General features: G+C 38.9%; 1 protein-coding gene across 1 annotated transcript in view; it reads right to left on the bottom strand.

The window, feature by feature from the left end:
- Positions 1 to 4,549: 4,549 nt before the first annotated feature.
- Positions 4,550 to 20,829, bottom strand: part of MYBPC1 (myosin binding protein C, slow type) — an 80,143-nt gene continuing 63,863 nt past the window's right edge. The window contains exons 25-30 of the mRNA XM_010566283.1: positions 20,063 to 20,258; positions 19,146 to 19,285; positions 17,245 to 17,404; positions 15,597 to 15,733; positions 14,523 to 14,709; positions 4,550 to 5,263 (exon numbers count right to left, since the gene is read on the bottom strand). Coding sequence (XP_010564585.1) covers positions 5,163 to 5,263; positions 14,523 to 14,709; positions 15,597 to 15,733; positions 17,245 to 17,404; positions 19,146 to 19,285; positions 20,063 to 20,258 — 921 coding nt within the window. The 3' untranslated portion in view covers positions 4,550 to 5,162. The remainder of the gene's footprint in view (positions 5,264 to 14,522; positions 14,710 to 15,596; positions 15,734 to 17,244; positions 17,405 to 19,145; positions 19,286 to 20,062; positions 20,259 to 20,829) is intronic.

The raw sequence follows: 20,829 nt of genomic DNA, 5'->3' as shown, positions 1-20,829 counted from the left end.
GGTGGGTTGAATCCCCCTCTCCCCTCTGAATTGCCTTGTTCATCTTATTAAAATAAGAGCTCGGGCAGCAGGAAACCTCCCTGCCCTCGGCAGGACGCCGCAGCCGTGCGTGCAGGGAGGTGATCCCCGGCGTATCGGGGCGGTCTGAGGTGTTACGGGGCACCTGAAGACTCTGTTATGCGGGATCACCTTCACCTCCTTGACCTGCTTAGAGAAGGCGCTTCAAAACAGATAACGCCTTTTTGGAAATTGTGGCACGTCGGGTTATTCGAATTGGTCATGTGAAGCATTTGAGATGTATCGCTGACGCTCTAGGAAGGTATGAGGTTTTTGAATGCGGCCAAGGAAAGGTGGGCGCTGTGCAGCTGTATGAAAGATGAAAAGATGAAGTAGAAGACAAAAAGACAGCCTCTAACAAGTATTATACACCCAAATGGCATCTTCTTGGAAACAACAGTCCTTTTCTAAGTTATTCTGTTGCGGGCCAGACGCTGCAGCTTTCTGGCCAGACAACAATTGCTTGGACAGAGCAATTCCCTATTATCCCCAGTGAGCCGATTCCCTTTGTCTGATAACATGTTAATGAGTAGGTTTCTCTACTGCAACGGTCAGGAATGCTTGACATGCAAAAAGGTGGTTTCAGAATCACTTGACGTGGTATGTGTGTCCCAAACGCTATGTCATTCGTCTGCTGATTTAAGTTACAGCTCAGTAAATACAGTACAATATGGCAGTTGGTATTAGGGACCAAACAGAGAAGAGAGGAACTGCCAGCAAAGGAGGGGGTAATACATAATGTAATAAAGAAAGAGTCAATGACAGCCAACTAGAGAGTGGCAGAAGGCAAGTGTGACAGCCAGATTCACAACCAGCCATATTGCCCGTCCATTGGAATCACTGGGTTTGAAAAAAGGTAAAATACTGTTTCTTTTAATACCTGTGCATCGCTGTGGTCAATGAACGTGACGGTACTGGTATTTATGGAAAGATTGCTCAAGCTCTTTGTGATACCAAGAGGAAAATAAAAGGAAAACATTTTTTATATTTTTAAGAATTATAACCGAACCAGTATTGCATCCATATTCCTAATTATAAACTTAAGCAATTAGAAAGAAGAAGGAAAAAAAACAGCTAGGAAAAAAAAGGGGCGGGGGGAAGGTAAGTGGTGATGAAAATGAGGGCCAAATGAGTAGAGGAAGAAACACATTCTCTACTGAATTTATCACTGAGCTGGGGGAAAGGTTTGTTTCAATTTTAAAAGTATTCAGCAACAAGGCATAGAACAAGAGAAACATAGAAGTTAGAGTCCAGTGTGTTTAGACTTCCAGTGCTTCCTCAGTATTCAGGATACACTTTTGCTTCCAAATGCTCTCTGCTTCAGCAAAGCAGCAGCTTTACTTGTCAGTCAGGAAAGCAAGCCACGAAAATCAAGTGACAGTAAGTACACTGTGCTTAAAATAGAATGCCTTTTGCTCCAGAATCTCAAAATGCAGCAAAAGACATTCATAAAGTAAGTCTTCCTTCACAATACTCTGTAAAAGGTAGCAATATTATACTTTTTTTTCCCCAAAAGAAAGTAGAGGAAGCTTGAAACTTTTTTTTAAAGGAATATTTTAAAAAATTTCTGCCTTTTAGTAAAGACTTCCTTATAAACAGCATATCTCAATTTAAGCGTTCTTTAAAAGATTTTCATGTAGTTTTCTCCTTCCCCTTTTTGTATTTGTGAGATGATTGTTTTCAATGAGGGAAAAATGGGCTGACACTGGCCATGATCTTTCAATGCAAATGGGTAACTAAAATGCCTGAATCAAGCTCCATGTAAAGAGAATTTGGAGAATCAAGCTCCAATTTGAGAATGGATCTGTATTTATACCACAGTAACAACTATGTATCAAATGCCCGTTCATGGGCAAGGAGAACAAGCCAAGAGAAGACAAAATATTTTCCTCTGGCTTCTTTAAAAATAATGCTCCCCCCCTTTTTTTAATTAACTTTGATTCTTCTTTCTCTGTGTGTATATCCATATCTGTATACATGTTTGGGTCTGCCTTCTTATTCCAAGTAATACCTTTCCCTGACCTGTGTAAGTCAAACTGAACACCAAGGCAGAGCTTTCAAAAATACTAAATTCCTACCAGATATGTGAAAGTGGGCAGAAAAGAGAATCCTTATTAAAGGTGCTACTGAACTATAACCTCAGCACATACTAGTTGATGGAGAGCGTACATAGCAAACAGGTAATATGAATAATGCAACTAGCTGAAGCCTTAGACTGGTTTCGCATATTGTGAGACATCAGGGAACGCAACCGTAAGCCATAAAAGCACAACTAGTTTCACTTCTCCTGCAGCTTTTGTGTTTTGCTGTTACTTTATCTCCTATGACCAGGTTTTATTTGCTGTCCTCTGTTACTCATAGGTCTCTTTCAGGTTCACTAGTTTCCCGGAAATTCCATGTGAGCTGACTGTTGGAGAAATTTCTTCTTGGGAGCATTGGGACATATCTTCTACTACATGATACTGTGCTGCTTCTATTTTCTCTAGGTTGTTTTGCCTGTAGTTTTTGTTGTCTTTGGTACATCTTTATTCTCCCAAGCTGGTATTAACTGCAGATTTCATTAGCATTTTTCTTAACTCTGTGGGTTTGGTGACTTTATTTCATCTATCAAACACCATCCCTGGAGAATCCCATTAGGGGATCATCATAAATCAAAACTTTATCTTATGGTATTCTCTATTTAAGGTTCTGCAGCATGTTTTAGATCTACTAGAAGTCCCTTTCCTATCCCACCCTATCCTATTATTCCTCTCAAAGTAATTTTCAATTAATTTTTAATCCAGAGGCTTGGCTGGTCAGCAGTTAGCGAGAGTATGAATTTATAGCACACTAATGCCCACTCAGCTCGAATCCACGCACGGCCTGATACCCAGTACGTCCTGTTGGTGTGGCCCATCTCGAGCCCAAGGGACAGCCAATGGCAAATGCTGGGCAGCGCAACTGGGGAAGAATTAAGGGCATCCGAATATAACGCTTACCGTTCACACAGTGAAAAGTAGCTTAGTTCAGCTTGTCTTTTAACACTGCTGGCATCTGATAGAAATTAGACTAGCTAATTCCATCGGCAGAGAGCCTACAGAAGCTGAGATTTATGCTGGCTTCCAGGTTGTTATGTACGGTATATTAAGACTGAGGAGGCAGATAGATACATAAGCTTGAAGCTGTAAACATCATTGCATACAAAGTGTAGATGGCTATGCGCATCCTTTTTGGCTTACTGAAAAGCACAAACTCAAAATAACTATAGCTTTTGGTGCTGACTATAATATATCTCAACAGACTTGTAATATTTTAAATGAGGGCCATGTGCTTAAATGCTGCATGGCATAAATTCAAACTGACCCTTTCCCACAGCCTTCTGCCCTTCAAAACAGATTAAGGGAGTCCTGATTCACTGGTGAGATACAGAATAAAGAGAAATTATTAATCCTTTCTGAAATTTTCTTCTTAGTACATGTGTTGCCTTCTTTAATGTATAGGTGTGAATGAATGTGTAGGAGAGAAATGATTTTGGCAGGAGCAGGGTGAAATACTGGCGGGGGGGGTGTGTCTAGGATCACTGGGAATGGAGAACTGCTTCCTTGCACAGATGGCAGCACAGAAGAAATCACAAAGATAGAAAGGAGAGAAGGAAGAAAAAGGATCACAGCGTGAGTAAGATTTACAGAACAAAGTGAGAAAATGCATTCAGATCCCCAAAGTGAAAGAAATGGTAATTCAACTGCAAAAACACCCGTTCAGCAGTAGTGGTTCATAGTAACGCATTCTTTTATTATTGCATAATTACTGACTGCTGGATGTTTGAAAATGTGCTAACTTCAAATAACCGCCTTGTAATGTACTACTGGTCTAAGCAGACCTTTATCTTTATAAACTGTAATTGGACATCAATCATTAGTCACTAAGCACATAACCTACCCTATCTATACAGCCAGAGTGAGAACTGGTAAATAAATGACAGGGCAATAGGGAATCAACAACCTGGCCGAATTATGTGTGACCTTCTGTCTCACGTGCTTTAGAGTTTGCTGGAGACTTACGGACAATCACCCCCGCTGCTGAAATACTTGGAGGTTAATGACACTAGAGTTGGAAAAATAATGTAGCCGTTTTACCTTATCTAAGGCAAACTCACTAGTGATATGGTCTAAGTCCCTTTCCTGCTACGATACCTACAAGATCTCCATGAATTGATGAGGACGGGGGCAGATCCAGAGTGATGAAAGCTGCCACCCTTGGTATTCAAAACGTAGATACAAAATTGCATGTACCTATAGCATTTAACTTCATTGACATTCTGGGTCATGCATCTTAGGGTATAAGCCCATTGGGTTAGGTGACTGCTGATACTATTTCCCCCTCCAGGTGGTGGGCTCAAGTTCCTGCTTTACAGTATGTGGAAATTAAACAAGAAATGTGGTAAGATGAGACAGAAAAAAACTTTAAAAAATAGTGAACAAGAACTTGGTAGATCTTAAACACTTCATATTTATTGTACATTAAATAAAACAATTTCAGTTCAGTTGAGAGACTGATGGGTTGGATTTAGGAAATCAAAACTTCTAAAGGAAGATATGTTCAGCTTAAATGATCATTAAGTACATATGTATTAATTACGTTACAGTAAAACCATATTCTGCTAAACAATTCTCAGGTGAATAAGATACGTTATCAGAGGTATGTATTCCAAGGGTCTTATTGCACAGCTACTGGGTAATCCATGTACTTCCAGTCTGAGAAAGATCTGCTTTGTACCACTGAGTGCGAACTCTGACTGCCTCCTCATGTTTATTACACAGCTTCTCCTCTTTCCTCATTAAAAAACAGAACACAATATCAAACAGGAAATAAAGCTGAACATTACAAAACGTGTGTTGTCTTCAGTTCATTTCATTTCAACCCCAAAGCAATCCATGCGTATTCTTTCTTTTCAGTAAGAGCAGGTAGGGAAAACAAAACAACAAATAAGAAACAAAAAAAAAAAAAAAAAAGAAAAAAAAAAAGAAAATCCCCAACCACACGTTTGTTCTGTCATTGCAAGAACTAAAATGCTGTAATTCTGCTACCAATTTCCAGCGCAGTGGGAGGAAACACTGGACGGACTCTCACTTCCCCTCAGTTTTGTTTGCCTGTACTTCACGCATATATGAATCAATGATATGCGGAGGCACTCCATCCATCAGTAGTCTGAAGAACGAAAGCCCACCTACAAACAAGGAATAAGACAATCTTCAGGTCAAAGGTCCCTGGAGCAACAGCTTTTTACCTTTATTTTCTGGTGTAAGCAACAAAGATTTAGTCAGTCCCTATTGCATACTCCATTTTGAGATGTGATAAAATTCATCCCTGTTCAAAAGTCCAGCACGAGAATTAACCATTATTTAATCTCTGTACCATACAGAACTTTCCTGTCCTCTTGTTCCGGGTGAATTTCATTTCTGGGATGTGATTTATACAGTCCTTTATCTCACCCCATGCAATAGTCAGTGATAAGCTTCACCTGAAATAACCCTCCTGGTTTTCCATCCGGGTGGGTGGAGTATAGTCAGAGGTGGAACTGAGCCTACGAACAATGTACAGAACATCTGACTATGACAAGTTGTGGAAAACATGCAGAGACATTCAAATTATTCTAGTGCTGGGTTTTATAATGATTTATAAGTATTTAGCAAGATATTTACCATGTTGCTTGAAAATAACAGGTGGGATGACATATGTAAAAGAATCATATGAAAAAAACCCAGGACTTTAGATACAGGTGCCTTTAGGCTCCAGATGATGAAAGTGGAAACTTTCATCTGCTGGGGAAGTCTGAAGAATGATTTTGGATTCACTTTTGAATAAAAACAGACCATATGTAATCACCTTGGGTGCAGGTGCTTACTCCCTGAAAGCTCTAGAGTTTTCCCAGCGCTTAAAGCTATTGGTGTGTGATCTCAAAGCTGTGGGAGGTTGTCCTGGTTTAGGCTGGAATAAAGTTAATTTTCCTCTTAGTAGCTGGTATAGTGCTGTGTTTTGGATTTAGGATGAGAAGAATGTTGGTGACACACGGATGTTTTAGTTGTTTCTGAGCAGTGTTTGTACTAAGTCAAGGACTTTTCAGCTTCTCATACTGCCCTGCCAGCGGAGTGCACAAGGAGCTGGGAGGGGACACAGCCAGGACAGCTGGCCCCAACTGACCCAAGGGGTATTCCACACCATATGATGTCATGCCCAGTATATAAACTGGGAGGAGTTGGCTGGGGGGGCACCGCAGCTCAGGGATTGGCTGGGCATTTGTCAGCGGGTGGTGGACGACTGTATTGTGCATCACTTCTTTTGTATATTCTATTACTAGTAGTAGTAGTAGTATTTTTCCTTCCTTTTCTGTCCTATTAAACTGCCTTTATCTCAGCCCAGGAGTTTTACTTTTTTTTTTTTTCCCCTCCCAATTCTCTCTCCCCTGTCCCACTGCAGGGAGGGGGAATGAGCGAGTGGCTGCGTGGTGCTTAGTTGCCGGCTGGGGTTAAACCACGGCAGAGGTCCTGCACCGAGCCACAGGGGAGACTTACTCCCCGCTTGTGGCCAGCATCTTCCTCAGCTGCAGCAGTGAGTGTCCTTGCTCACAAGCCCCGCTGACAAATAGGGGCTTTTTGAATTCAGCGCTTCCTCCAGCCCTGCCAAAACTTTGTTTCCTGTCTCTGTGAAACTAAACTTGGTTGGTTTGGGTATTTTTTTTCCATTTTCCAGTTTTATGATGGTTGGAGTCAATATTCACTGAACAGGTATCAGAAGTGCCAGCCTTTTAGGTCTTTGTGCTTTATGACTGTGGCTTAGCCACCGTGAGTAAAAAGCTGAACCAAACCTATTTTAAATCACCGCTATAATAGAAACCTGGGCTTTTAAGCAAGCCATTGGAAGTACTCCATGTTTTCTTTGGTGTTCTGGAAAAAGGGACAAGGCAAAAGATTTTTTGAAGAACATTTAATAATTTTAGCAATCCAAGACAAAATATTTCTTTTCAGTGCCCAGAAAAACATGTGTGTAGTGTCTAACACACCAGCCAGGGCACCCCAGATCCCACTGCTGTAGAAGCAGTATTTTACTACAAATAATCCAAATTAGGAGTGAAATTTCATGCCATTAAAAAAAATGTCATGGAAACGAAACACATGGCTATTTCTGTTAATTTCATTGAAATAAAATGACATTTGGAAGGAACAGTGGGGAAAAGGTAAATATTTTGCTAAAAGCATTAGAATCTGCCCTTTCTCAGGGTGAAGGGTGCCATTTGTTGTAAGAAAGCTATGATGTACCATTACTATCCCTTTTACAAGTCTGCATGAGTATTCTGTTCTGCAAGATGCAAAACCACCCACTAATAACTGCACTTACCTTCTGAGCCTTTTCTGGAACACACCAAAAGGTTTAAAGCAAAAGTACATTGCCAGGATGAAGATACCAGTGTCTCTGAATGCTTCAACTAAATGCAACTGAGCTGATACTTACAGCATTTATCCTGAGTACAGATTTTAGGAATTTATAACCTTTATTAACACAAGGATTATCCAATTAAAGTGCTATTAGTTACTAGTGATAATGAGACTGCGCTATCTCATTTAACACCGTCATTATTGCAGAAGTGTTTGCTTCCGACCTTAGGTAGATGCACAATACAGACAAAAAAAAAGCATGCTTTTTGGCATTCTTTTCAACTCATGTAGTGCAAGTTGTGATACGGATCATTCATTTGTAAATGAAATTAACTGTGGAGTAAATATTTCATTTATGTAGAGGTATATTCCTATATGAAAATAACTGACTGTAAATGCAAAATGCTCTTTTATTACTTGCATTTTATTCGTGCTAATTAATCATGCTAACTCATGCACTGTTAAATTCCATTGAAACGTGCATTATTAGAAGGTAGTGGGATGTACTACTAAGAGGAGTTACAGTAACAAAAAATTACTATAAAAATCTGAATTTATATGCCTTAAAACTATCATGCTACAAATTATAAAGAACATTTTCATTAAGTGAAATAATGAAAATCATGCCATACTAGGCAGACATTGTATGACGTGTAAACAGACATAAGCTTCATATGCAAGAATCATATGAAAGCTTACCTTAGATGACAATATACATTCAAAAATCCTTACTGTGTAACTAAGGGAGAGAGAGAAAGAGAAGTAACAATTTAATCGCAAACACAAAAGTAGAGAGAAAATGTTGAGTGAAATTATGCTTACAATTATGTCAAGATGACGTTTTAATCCTTAGTCATGTAAAATATGTAGGAATAGAAACACATGAAGAGTAAAAGGTAGGGATCCAGTTCCACTTCAAAATTATCATTAATATGTAAAAGCTTTATTAATATGTACAAGTAACTATAAATCCTGTAATTAGTCTAAAGTATAGATTGGAACCAAATTATGCAACTGACATTTATGATAAAAGTTTCCAAACGTAGCTTCAAAGAAGCTAACACATATATATATATATACTATTTTCCACCAGGGAAAAAAAGCACACACATAACACTGAAGCATATATATATATATGTTGAAACTCTATAAGGCAAAATAATCAAGTACAGACTAATTACATACCTGTGCACTAAAGTATGTACTTTGTCACATATCCACATTTACATTACTTAAAGCATGCTATTTACTCTATACGAGCCCTTACCTTTAAGCATTTTGACTCTACAAAAACACCCATATATATACATTTATATATGTCTATGTATATAAAAGCAATCAACTTTGTACCTAGTGTAGCCTTTTAAGAAAAATACCTTAATTCTTCAAAAACTACAGGAACATTATCTGGCCTGATTTCTTAACATGTTTTAGGTTTGAAATATTAAATTTGAATGCATAATATACTGCAGACTGGTTTCTGGGCATCTCTGTAATTTTAAAACTGCACTGTCAATATTCTGGATTTGGGCAAGGTTAAAAGCAAACACATTTCTGTAGAAAGAGCCAAATTCTCTGAAGCCCACCAAATCTGAATTTAAAATAAGTTCTAGAGGAAATGAAGTAAAATTATATGCTTGTAAGTAAAAAGTTTTCACTGATTTCAGTTGGATCAAGGTTTCATCCTTAGACTCTGTAGGTCAAGCTCAGGCATGGAATACCATTCTGAGCACTAACTCGTAACCAAATAATAATTGTAATAAAGAATGCCTTTTAAGCACAGCAAATTACTTTACGATACTTTTGTTCTTTCAACAATTCTACAAACTAACTGAGAGCTGGTTTTTCGAGATGCAAATTTCTATCTCCTGGAAAGGTCTAAGTGTTCTGGTCAAAGGTAGTCAAAGTCATTAAATAAATCCTTTATAGGTCCTGGTAGTTCTGTGCTCAGTGACATAGCAGAAATACGTCTAGAACCTTTGCTACTCTGATGTTAAATACCCATATTCTTGATTAATTTGGCCTTCGTTGCTCATGTGACATAGACATTGTATGCCATGAGACACTAGCTAGTTTAATCTAAAAAAGCAAATAAATACACACTTTGCATGCAGAAAATGCGTTTGCATGTGGAAAGAAAGGAAGGGAATGAAATGAAATGTCCAGAGGATTGTGCTTATTATAAACCTGATTATTCCCCGCCAAGAAGAATGGTTCTCCTGGGTTAATTACTCCATGATATATCACTGCAGAATTAGAATATTTATAGTGGTATTTATTCGCATTTGAAATTCGTCCCAGTTGATGTTAACACCTTTTTAAAAAATATTTCTCATACAGCATCTTTGCTATCATCAACCTATTAGAGTGATCACCAACCTTGATTTCGCTCTTAAGATAAACATTCTCCAAAAACATTTGTTTCATGATAAAAGCAGCATGCCGCTTTATCTGAATCTTTTCATTGACTCCAGTGAAGCTGATAAGGAATCAGTTTCTTACTGCTTGCAATGGAGACTTACAGCCATATTTACGGATCTACCTCAACAAACTTAAAAGATATATACATTATTTTCTGTAGTAAGATTAGTATGAAACATGTATCATGAGATTCTGTGTATGTATCATCTTTCAAGATATATGAGGTAGAGTTATTCTTTTCTCTAAAATCTATTACACAACTTTTTACAGCATGTTTATATTTACAAAAAAAACATTGCATGTGCAATTGTACCAAGCAGCTCGTAAACCTGCCATCTTTAAGCTCGCCCAGCAAAAGTTAAGACAGAAGAATGAACTACTGTCTGTCTGAAATAACATCAGTACATGCAAAACCTTTTTATGAGGACAGAATAAAGTTTTATTATTTTTATTATTGTGCTCATAATTATCACTAAAACTTTTTCAGGAAATGAGCATTAAATTTAGTAACAACTGGGGGGTTTAATTTTACACCTAAAATAATGTAAGCAAATGGCTAAAAAAGTAGAAAATTGTAGCACACTGATAGTATTCATAGCCAGGGTATTCATAGCGGCTCAGTTGGTCAAATACTATGCAAAATCAGAAATCCTAGACTGTTCTGTGAGTAGTTCTATGACATTCCTAGGACTGAGCATATATGTATATATATATGCGTCATAAATTTCAGATCTCTAATACCTCAGAAATAGATGGATAAAAGAAATTCTAGCCAATATAAGAACATTCACTTACTACAATATATACAGTTGCATGTCATAGAGCTCTTTAGCATGACTTACTATCCAAAGAGCTGTAATAATAGCACTGTAGCTGGTATGTTCACCAGATAGATAGCATAGCTTTGAGCCTGTTGGTGTTATTCAGGCAACATTCAACTGTATCTCATCATTTTACAAATCCAGACCTTGACTGTTACTTGCTGGAATAAAGCTGAACCAGTTTAAAGCTATATATACGAAAACACACACACACGCTGCAGTCTATTTCCAGTGAGTCAGAAATCCCTAAGTCTTTGCTCTGCGTCTGTGTGATGAGCAGTGATCCGAAGAGCCTTCTTAAATGAACAAACAGGCTGGAAAATTTAAGAGAATGATTCAACACGTAAGTCAATAGAAGAGTGAAATAAGATGCGATTATGTTTTTATGCTCTGGCTGTTTAATACTCATTTGCATTTATCTGTATCACATAGCAAACCCTCAGCCTATCCTGGTTAGCCAAGCTGCTGTATTCGCTTAATCCTATTCCCTTTGAATTCATCACTTGAACTGCCAATCATGTTAAGAGTGTCAGCACTGAACCCTCACAACAGCTGTCCTGTGTCTAAGCCCTACAAATCACTAGTCTAAGCAGTCTTCAAAAAGGAGCCCGAAGTAATGGCTAAACCTGCCAGGATGGAAAGAGGAATCTCAGCCGGGACGACCACTGACAGCCCAAACCGTTGGGAGAGAACCACAACACCAAGCTTGGTGGGAGGGAGTGGGGCTGCACCAGGTGACGGTTGGCATGAAATTGGGTTCAGAAGCCAACCATTAACTCGGGCCGGTGGGATTTAGGTTAATGAAACAGCCCGTCACATAGCTAAGAAGAGAGAAACAACACACAGCCCAGGTAGGATCCTAACAGCCTGCATTTTTCAGGACTTCTTCCAGGTGTGATGCAAAACTAAAGTGCTGCTCTGAGCAAGATGTCTATGGCATCGTATTCCATTATTTTCAGTTCATCTTTTAAAGTAAATATTACTTTCTTTGAGAAGAAAGAAGGCTTTTTGAGTCTGGAAATGTCTATGCTACAAGCCTTTTGCAGTCAGTGGGTGTGAGAGGTTTTGTTTAAAAGTGGGGAAGGATGAACTCAATCTTGTCTAAAGTGAATAATTCTTACAGCCCCATTCTCGCTGTAGCAAAGGTATGTTCAACTGCAACCCCAAGATAAGGTGCCAGAGGAATTGAGACTGTAGGATGTGCTGCAACCAGCCGATAGGATTAATACAACCCTCAGGACACGATGCAAAGCCCATGCATCTATCCAAGGTTTCCCGTGGGATGAACGATCAGGGGGATGCTTGAATCTGACTGAGGTGCTAGGGTACATCGGCAGCGTTAAGAACTGAGTCAAAATCTCAGACTGACAGAGCTGGAAGCAATCTTGAGATGTCATTTAGTGCATATCATAATCCTAACAAATTGTACTGCTGTCATTCTTCTAAGCTGCTCTTAAAGGCTCTTGGTACCAAAGGCTCTACAACCTCTGTGGGAAATCTGCTCTAGTGCTTCACTGCTCTGACTGTTGTCTACCCTAAACGTTTGCTGCTGTGTTGCCAGACATAGTATTTTTTGTTTTAATCTTTAATGCAGCCATTATGGAAAGAATCAGCTGTGAATGGGACAGGTCTGGCAGCCTGTGAACATAGTGTATCATGTGCTCTCCATTTCAGAACACTACTCAGAAAACTGGACTTATGAAAGTTAAATAAACATGTGTTAGCAAAAATCAGCAGGGACATAATCTCAGCTGTACCTAGTGACCACTTTAATGAACAGAACTGTAGCTTTTTCTCTTAGATACTTTACTTCTAATTGACTAGAAAAGGGTCTAAGCATTCCCAGCCTATTTCAGATACCAGTCCATAAATGTAAGAATTTAAATTCCCCATCTGTATTGATCAAAGGCAAAAATCTCCCCACACTTCTCTCTTAAAAACTCTTAACATAGAGCAGCTTCCGCTGCTGCTGAACAATTTCTTGGGAAGTGTTACATATTAAAAGAAAGCCTGAGTAACAACATGGTGTTTGTATTATGCTTCAAAGCCAACGAAGTAATTCATCCTGATATTCAATGAAATAAAGTTCCAAGATCAACAGAAGAATCTGTATTTCACAACAGCTGGAAAGGGAACTACTGAAGAATAATATGTAATCTGTGGCAACATTTGGAGCTTGGACTTCCTAAAATGGAGAGATATTAGTTAAATTATGTCTTATCTTAAAAATGTTTCACAGTATTCTGCACATTAAATGTAAAAAATGCTTCGTAAAACAAAGGACAGAGAAAACCAGCTTCTTGTATTTAAAAATGTAGTATTTGGTTGTACTGCAAGCAAAGTGCTGAAGACTAAAAAGTTACAACTGAGTGTAAATGTGCCTAAGAACTTTAGGGCTTGAGGACTTAGGAAGTTTAATGAAATAGCAAACTAACTTGGCCTTTCAGTATAAAAAAATAGATGAAGCAACCCTCTCAGGTGATGAGGTCTTCTGTTATGCTGTGAAATAGAAAGTTTGCCTGTGATTAAGGAAAACAATCATACTTTCAGGATGATTTTAAACACAATCTCTTAAAAATAAATCATGAAATTAAGAAACATATTATGCATATTTTCATTACATTTAGTTAAATGTTCAACTTCATAGACCAAACATTTATTGCAATGGCTTCTTACTAGCAGATTTGAGCTGTGGGACAAGATACATAAGAAAATACAGAAAATGGAAATTGAAATCCAAAATAAACACAATACAGTCCATAAGGATATTAAATATTATGGTTTTCATTATAGACTAGCATGATGGAAATAATATAATTAGGGCCATATTCAGCTAGCCTAAATTCCCTCTAAATGCCTGAGTTAGACACTTCCTATCAGCTGGCTTTAGGCAGCTTTCCTTACTTATAACCTCAGATTAATTTTTTCAGAAATAGTTAGCTTATTCCACAGTTGAAATAAAAGCCTTTGGTGGCAGTTAGTCCAGCTAAATATGACACCATCTTTTCCTAGGAAGTAATTTTCTGAAAAATATCATCCTGAGATTATTCATTAGTAGTCCAATCCAAACCTTATTGCCATTCATGGTATCCCAGTCAATGCTAAACTCTCTGAAATTCATAAAATTTCTCTATTAATGAAAATAAAGCATGTCTTCAGTTGTGGAAGGCTAACCTACTTAGTCCTCTTTCCCTGTATTTGCAAAATCCATAGTTTTGAATATTTGTTCTTAAAGCAAATACAGCAACTGTATCAACTAGCTTGTGTCCTTGGGAACAATACTGGGTTTTGCTACATGATTTTGCTAACAAATTCCTTTGAAGCAAATGTTTGGTTTGTTTAATAATTTTAAAGCAGACAGTCTGCCTTGAACTAATCCTTCTTCCTTCTTTCCTTTTCCCCTTGCCATTTCCTTCAGAGATGTGTCTCTTATCCAAGATGATTTTCTTAACGTTTTCCCAAAGAGCTCTATGGCTGAGTCTTACTAGAGTTTCTCAGGTAAGTGGCATAGGTCTGAGAGTTACAGTTTACCCTTTTGTCACTTGGGAAGAAGTCCTTGCAATCACTGAAGATGTGAATCAGCACGGGGGGGTGGGGAAGACAATATAACAATAAGCACAGCATGCTGGTCCTCAAAAAGAAATCAAAGCAACCAATATAGTTTATTTTGTCCTAACCAAGTTAATATTTTCATCTGGGAAAGTTAAAAAAGTTGTTTGAACTCCCTTTTGCATTTGCCTTGCATACTTTTGACTCCTATGTAGATGGTGTTCAGACAAACAGGGCACTTGTAATGTTTTAAAACCCTTACCTTTTACTTCCAGTTTGCAATCAACTTCTGCCTCTCCAAGTTCATTGACTGCTCGGCAGGTGTAAGTACCCCCATCGTAGGGACTGGGTTTGCGGATCTCCAAGGTACAGACACCTTGGTTGCTGAACATTCGGTACTTTGGATCGTTCATGATAACGACTTTGTTTTTCAGCCAGGTTATTTTGGGCTGTGGTACAAACAAAAGAAAGCCCACATGCATAAACCTATGAACTGAAATATTTTACTACTTTTTGTGATGTTCAGCTAAAGTTGAGTATTCCAGAAATGATACAAAATAGATAAAGTAGTAATAGAAAGGAAACTGTAATCCTTAACTCAAACATAAACATGGGCTGCATCATGCATCTCTTTTTAAGCATGATTTTTTCAGTGCAGCTCCTATCACATAATTAAAGTCATAAATATAAGCCTATTATCAATATAAGAGGTGCTGTGTGATGATAGCAAACATCTGAGAAATAACTTTTGACATCCGATTACTCTAAGTCAATAAAAAAAGCATGTTTTTTCACAGTAATTTCCAGTCAGAAACTGGGAAGGTAGAGAGTGAACAGCAAACATTCTTAAACACTCCTGAGTTCTCATTTTACTAGGTCAGTTCAGTTTCTCACAACAGAAAATAGATCACAAAAAGACACAACCCAAAAGAAACTGGAAGATGCATTGCACAGTGGGCCTGAGAACCAGCATGGTCCCCAGAGTATTCCTGCAATGCGCTTACTTAAAGCATAATTAGCTTTTTATAGAATAATTATGGCTTTATTTTAGTAGCAACCTTTACTGATATATTAACTGTACAGCTGTTGTAAGTGCCGGCCCCAGTATAGCCCAGCCTTTTCCTGAGGTTCTGCCCTTTCACGGAGTTATCTGTGGATTAAGTAACTACTATAATGCGTATAACACAGGTAGTATACTCTTTAGAGCCCACACCATTTTTTTTTGCCTTCAGCATGGCTCGTGAGTGAGACAAATAGTAAAAATGGTATTACGATTTTTATTGTCAGGTTAAACTCTCTCGTGTTTTAACTGATACTGTTATGAGCTCTGCTGTACCTTGGGGTTGCCCCGAACGCTGCAGTTCAAAGTAGCGTTGTAACCAGCTACAGCAAATGTGTTCACTAGAGGCTGAGTAAACAACGGCCGTTCGCTGAAGTCAAAATCATCGTAAACTGGATATTTGTAGACTTTACCTATGAGATGAAAATAAAATATTTATAAAAAGACTGTTGGCATGTAGCTAAATACTCGAGCATCTTCAGCGGCTACAAAGAGTCAGTTCTGATCTGCACTGCTTTAGTGACTCTAGTAATTGCACTTGTAGGGGAGGCTGGAAGTACACCTGCGAAGTGACTACAGCCCTCGGTCATGCTACGGCATAGACGTCTGGGAGCTTCTCTTTGTTTCCCGAGTAGGTGGTATACAAAATAATACCCATTTATTCTGTGTCTTTGCCAGCGTGCCCTGTGTATTACAGAACAGGATGGATCCTGACTGATGTACTGCGGGATGTCTGCCCTGACAAGCCTTGTTCACTCTGTTGCCAATTACTTTTCACTGTTTGTTCTGATTACAAACTGGCTCTGTATCTGAAAATCCATTTTCTTTCTGCTTCATACAGTGCGCTAACAATACAGACACCTGAATGGATGTAGTTTCCGTACAAGGAAAACGTGGTAAAATCTAGTTTCTCAATTCCACTTTATCCCTGCTTTGCAATGGAGATTACCATCAATAAATCACCTTGACCCACAAACTAAGCTGGCATTTAAAACAGCTGGACTGACTGACATCTATTCCTGTGCACAGGTATCATTAAATATCTTTGCTTCACTGAGACCTGATCCAAGCTCTCATACTGACTTCAGTGCAGTTTAGGCCTGATACTTGCTCTCATGACAAGGGCAAGTAAGCAGTGATGAAAAGCAATTCCTGTAGCCATTTTTTTGCTCGTGAGCCCCTTTCTAAAAGAGAGGTAGTTTTCTTTTTAATAATGGAAGCAGGGTCCAGTGCCCTGGACTATCAGTCCTTCAGCCTGGCTGTGCGGGTTATACAGGTTGTCTGTCCTCTGCATCGTGGCAGTCGTATTCCTTCCTTTCAGACAAACTGAGGCGATCTGGTTTGATTTTCTTCCTTTAAACCACCTGTTTGTAGAATTTCCCTCCCATAAAGGGGCAGTTAATTTATTTTTTTTTTAAAGTTTACAGTACCATTTCAAACTGGCAATTTCTGAAATGTCAGGATTTCTGACCGCAGAATCAGAATTTGTCCAGCTCTACCTGCAAGGGATGTGAAGCGAGGGTTACACTTATCTGTTGGATCCTGCCTGAAATGGGCAGGAGAGTTTGCCCAGCTGATGCCAAGTCTCCAGTGGGAGGCAGTGACCCCCTGCTTCTGACCCAACAGCTTTACTCCTCTTCCAGCTCTTGTCCACTTAGGTCTGCCAGCGGTGACATGAGTTTGAGATCCAAGATCGTAGAGGATGTCAGAACATGGGAAAAATGTCCCACTCTCAATTAAAAAAACACGACTGTGTGGACAAACCAAGAAGTCCTAATATGAAATGTCTTAGATGCTACTTGTACCTGGTCTTGGGGCTAGAAATGCATCGGAAGGCTTTAGAGATATGGCCTTTACCTCTTACCACCTTCCAGCCTCTGAACACACCCCTTCCCTTTTGACAAGGAACGGATAATTAGCTAACCATCCTTTGCAATCAAAGCGCTCTCTTTGGTCATCGTTGCATCCTCACTGAGGCCGCACATGTTTTCAGCGAAGATTCGGAAGTAGTACTCGTTTCCTATGACGAGCTCGTTAATGGTGGCGCAGGTGCGGTGGTAGTGCTCCATTACCGTGAACCATTCCTGAAAGACACCAACGCAGAGCGTCAGCTTCCCCCCGTCCCCCTGCGCCTCTCAACCATTAACTGTTTGGAAGAATCATCAAGCTTGCAGGAGCAAGGTTTTTCTTTTAAGGGAATGTGAGTGAATACTAAAATAGTGAAGCTAACAGTAATTAATGAAATGAGTGATAATGAGTGCACAGAGTGCACTACTGAGCAGTGAAGGCCAAATGGAAAATGAACCCTACTGAATTGTTACACTCTGTTAGCTGGGAGGATTCATTTTAGGAAATCTGTTATTACAAAGGTTGTATTGTGCGAGGCAAGGCAGGTTCCTTCATTCCTAGTCCACGCTGCTGACGGAGAAGGTACTGCTGCAGATAAGAAAACTGCAGGCTGCGAGGGGAAAGTAGTAGCATGTACCAGTCTGCGGCAACATGTACTCACAAGAGGCCAATGCACTAATCTGCGTCCCATTTCACAGGTTGAGTGCTCATGAGAAATGTAATTTTATGCAGGTGGTCCTCTGATATCTAAAGGCTCAGATGGGGAGGTGGGTTTTAGTGCTTTGGTCTGGCAGCAGTAACAGGGCATGTAAGTACTATCCTAGCACACAATACCTAAATAACAAACTGAGATGAAAGAGGTTAATGCTAAAAATGCAATTAATATAAAGTGCAATATGGCCACAGCAATGTTTTTGCTTTTCTTTACTCTGCCCTACATAGTTTCCTTGCTTTTCTAAAGATGAACTTGTTCTGAGTTCAGTGTGCCACAGGTTTTGTTGATATTTGGTCATCTTTAAGAGCCAAAGTGCCTCTGGGGAAAACAGTTTTCTGTAGAAGGCCAGCTGTGCCACAATTGCAGAATTCACCACCATGGAGAATGTGGGGAAACAATGACCTGAATGATCCATGACACACTGGAGCCCAGACACCACTGTTGTTCCTTTCTCCTAAACACAGTAGTTTAGAGACAGGGGACATCATTGTTCTGGTCACTGTACAGAGACCATCTCTTCTTACAGTCCGAAGAGGAAGAAAAAATGAAGGACGGGAAGGGAAATAATGGGACAGGAAGAATGAATTGATCAGACCATGAAGCAGATCAACATATTAAAGTGGGAGGTGGGGTGGTGGCAAAAAGATTCCCTTAGATAAGGCAACTCCCAAAATATTGTCCTAGATTTCCAGTAAGTGCTAAATGTAAGAATCCAACTACTCTCTTTTGAGGAAGTGCAAAATTCATATTTAATGAATGTAGTTTAATGAAAATAATAAACATCTCTATATAGCACTTTTCATCTGTAAATCTCAAAGCGGTTTATGAATTACTTAAGTACCATTTTGCCATGGATAGCAAGGAGTGGCAATGACTTACACAATGTGACATCACAGGTTTGAAAACAACAGCACTACATTTTGATACTAGTAGCAACCTCCTAACTTCTGAATTAATATTTTGGGGGTTTATTTTCTCTACTGAGACAGAGGAAAAAAAGCAGAATTAATTCCCTCAAATCCACCCGTCCTTTCCTTTTTAGTCCTCCTCTCTGGCATCATCTGAAAACATTTCCATTTCTAGGCTTTAGATACAGTGAATAGGAGATTTTTATGATTTTTAGAGATGCCTTGCAGATTTTCTGAACACTGACTAATCAATGCTTTGTCCACCTACATCAATTCAAGCATGTAAGGCTTTTTATTTTTAAAAGGGAGAATTCATGAGTACATCAGCCTTTTAAATATCTCCTTATTACTTACCATACTCTTCTTATCTGCTTTCTGAATAGTGTACCCAGTAATGGCAGCATTGCCATCATCTTTTGGTGGCTTCCATGATAAATTTACGTTCTCTCCCCAGACATCCTCAATAGTTACAACCTCTGGTGGCCCTGGGCGATCTATAACGAAAATAAGGCAGCTGACATTTTCCACTTTTTGCTTTCTCTGCCTCTGTCTTTCCTACGCACATCTTCCACTTAGTTCAATTTCTCTCTCTCTCTCACAACATGCAGATACCAAAACCAACGTCAAAAGAAAGCTGAGGTTGCAAAATAAAACTTTCCAAAGTTAAGACATGTCAGAATTATGAAAAAAGTAACTTGACCACTTTGTGTGTATGGTTTCTAATATGCACATGCTCTTTAATTGCATAAGGACATCATATTTTGGGAAAGTTAAAACAGTTGAAGATGTGTTCCTAAAAGACAAAGTCAGACAATCATTATAAAGGCTGTGCTACCAGTTTTGCCTATTATGTAAAGAAATAGATTGGTAAAACCAAAAAGTAAATGTGTTTTCTTGTCTGTCTTTCCTACTTCCATGTACTTTCAACATTTAGGATTTCTTTCACGTTACACTTGTGACAAAGTTACTATGAATTTACTACCATTTCTGACTATGGATATGACTCAACAGGAAGAAGCTTACATCCTGGATAGACAAGAACATGAAAAGCATAACAGTGAAAAAAAAGGGACTGACATGTTCCATCAAGCACCTGCCATTGTGTAGGGAGCTTTACTTAGAGACCACAAATCTATAGCCAAGTGAGTGGATGTGGAGAGTTATCACTCTCGAGAAAGATGCTCTTTGGGATTCCTCTGTTTTCCTATAGCCTTGGAATGGCTGGAGTCTGCTTCTCTGGCATGCATTTATTTCTGTTTCTCAAAACATACCAACAATTTGAATATCTATCGTAGCTTTGTCCTCCAAGTTCTCTACTTCCACTTTCATGTCATATTCTCCAGAGTGGCTCCTTTCTGCCTTTCGGATGAAGATGATAGTGTCATTTTCAGTGTTGCGGATGTTGATTTGGTTCTTGTCAATTGGAGAACCATTTTTCTGCCATGATACTTTTGCCCTTGGTCTTCCCTGTAAGAAGCCAGGAAACAATTTGTATATGATATTGGGGAAAGAAAAGGATGGGAGAGAAAATGGGTTTATTTCCCATTTTCCTCAAATGGGAAGTAAAAACCGTCCTGAAAGAAACTGAGAATTCTTTCTTAAATCATACAGCATATGAGATGCAATCATATTAATTGACCTAAAATGCAGTTTTCTTTCTTTTTTTCTTTTTTTTCAGGAGACTGAAAATATTTGCAAATTCTGGCTAAATCAGAAAATTAACTTTCTGGCTAAATTTGACAGTTGATTTCCAGTTTTCTACAAGAAAAAGGTGAAAAAACCAGAAAATGCCAAACAAAATATTTCACCCTCTGGAAGTGCCTACATTCTGTACACTGCCAGTGAAAGAGGAAAGTCCTCCAGGGATCCCAAACTCTCTTCCTTCATTGCAAAAGCAATTGGAATACTTGTTAGGTAGGCTAGGTTGACGTCTTTTCTGTGCCATTTTTGTAGGCCTAGTAATGCACGATTTAGGTACTCAGAGTGAATTCCACCTGCTTTACCATGGGATTTGCCTTCCAGAGGCAAACAAGTTGTA

Source organism: Haliaeetus leucocephalus, unplaced genomic scaffold (genome assembly GCF_000737465.1).
Source record: "Haliaeetus leucocephalus isolate CR32 unplaced genomic scaffold, Haliaeetus_leucocephalus-4.0 Scaffold206, whole genome shotgun sequence".
NCBI lineage: Eukaryota > Metazoa > Chordata > Aves > Accipitriformes > Accipitridae > Haliaeetus > Haliaeetus leucocephalus.
The sequence above is the reverse complement of the archived record's forward strand: the minus strand, read 5'-3'. Positions and strand labels throughout refer to the sequence as shown.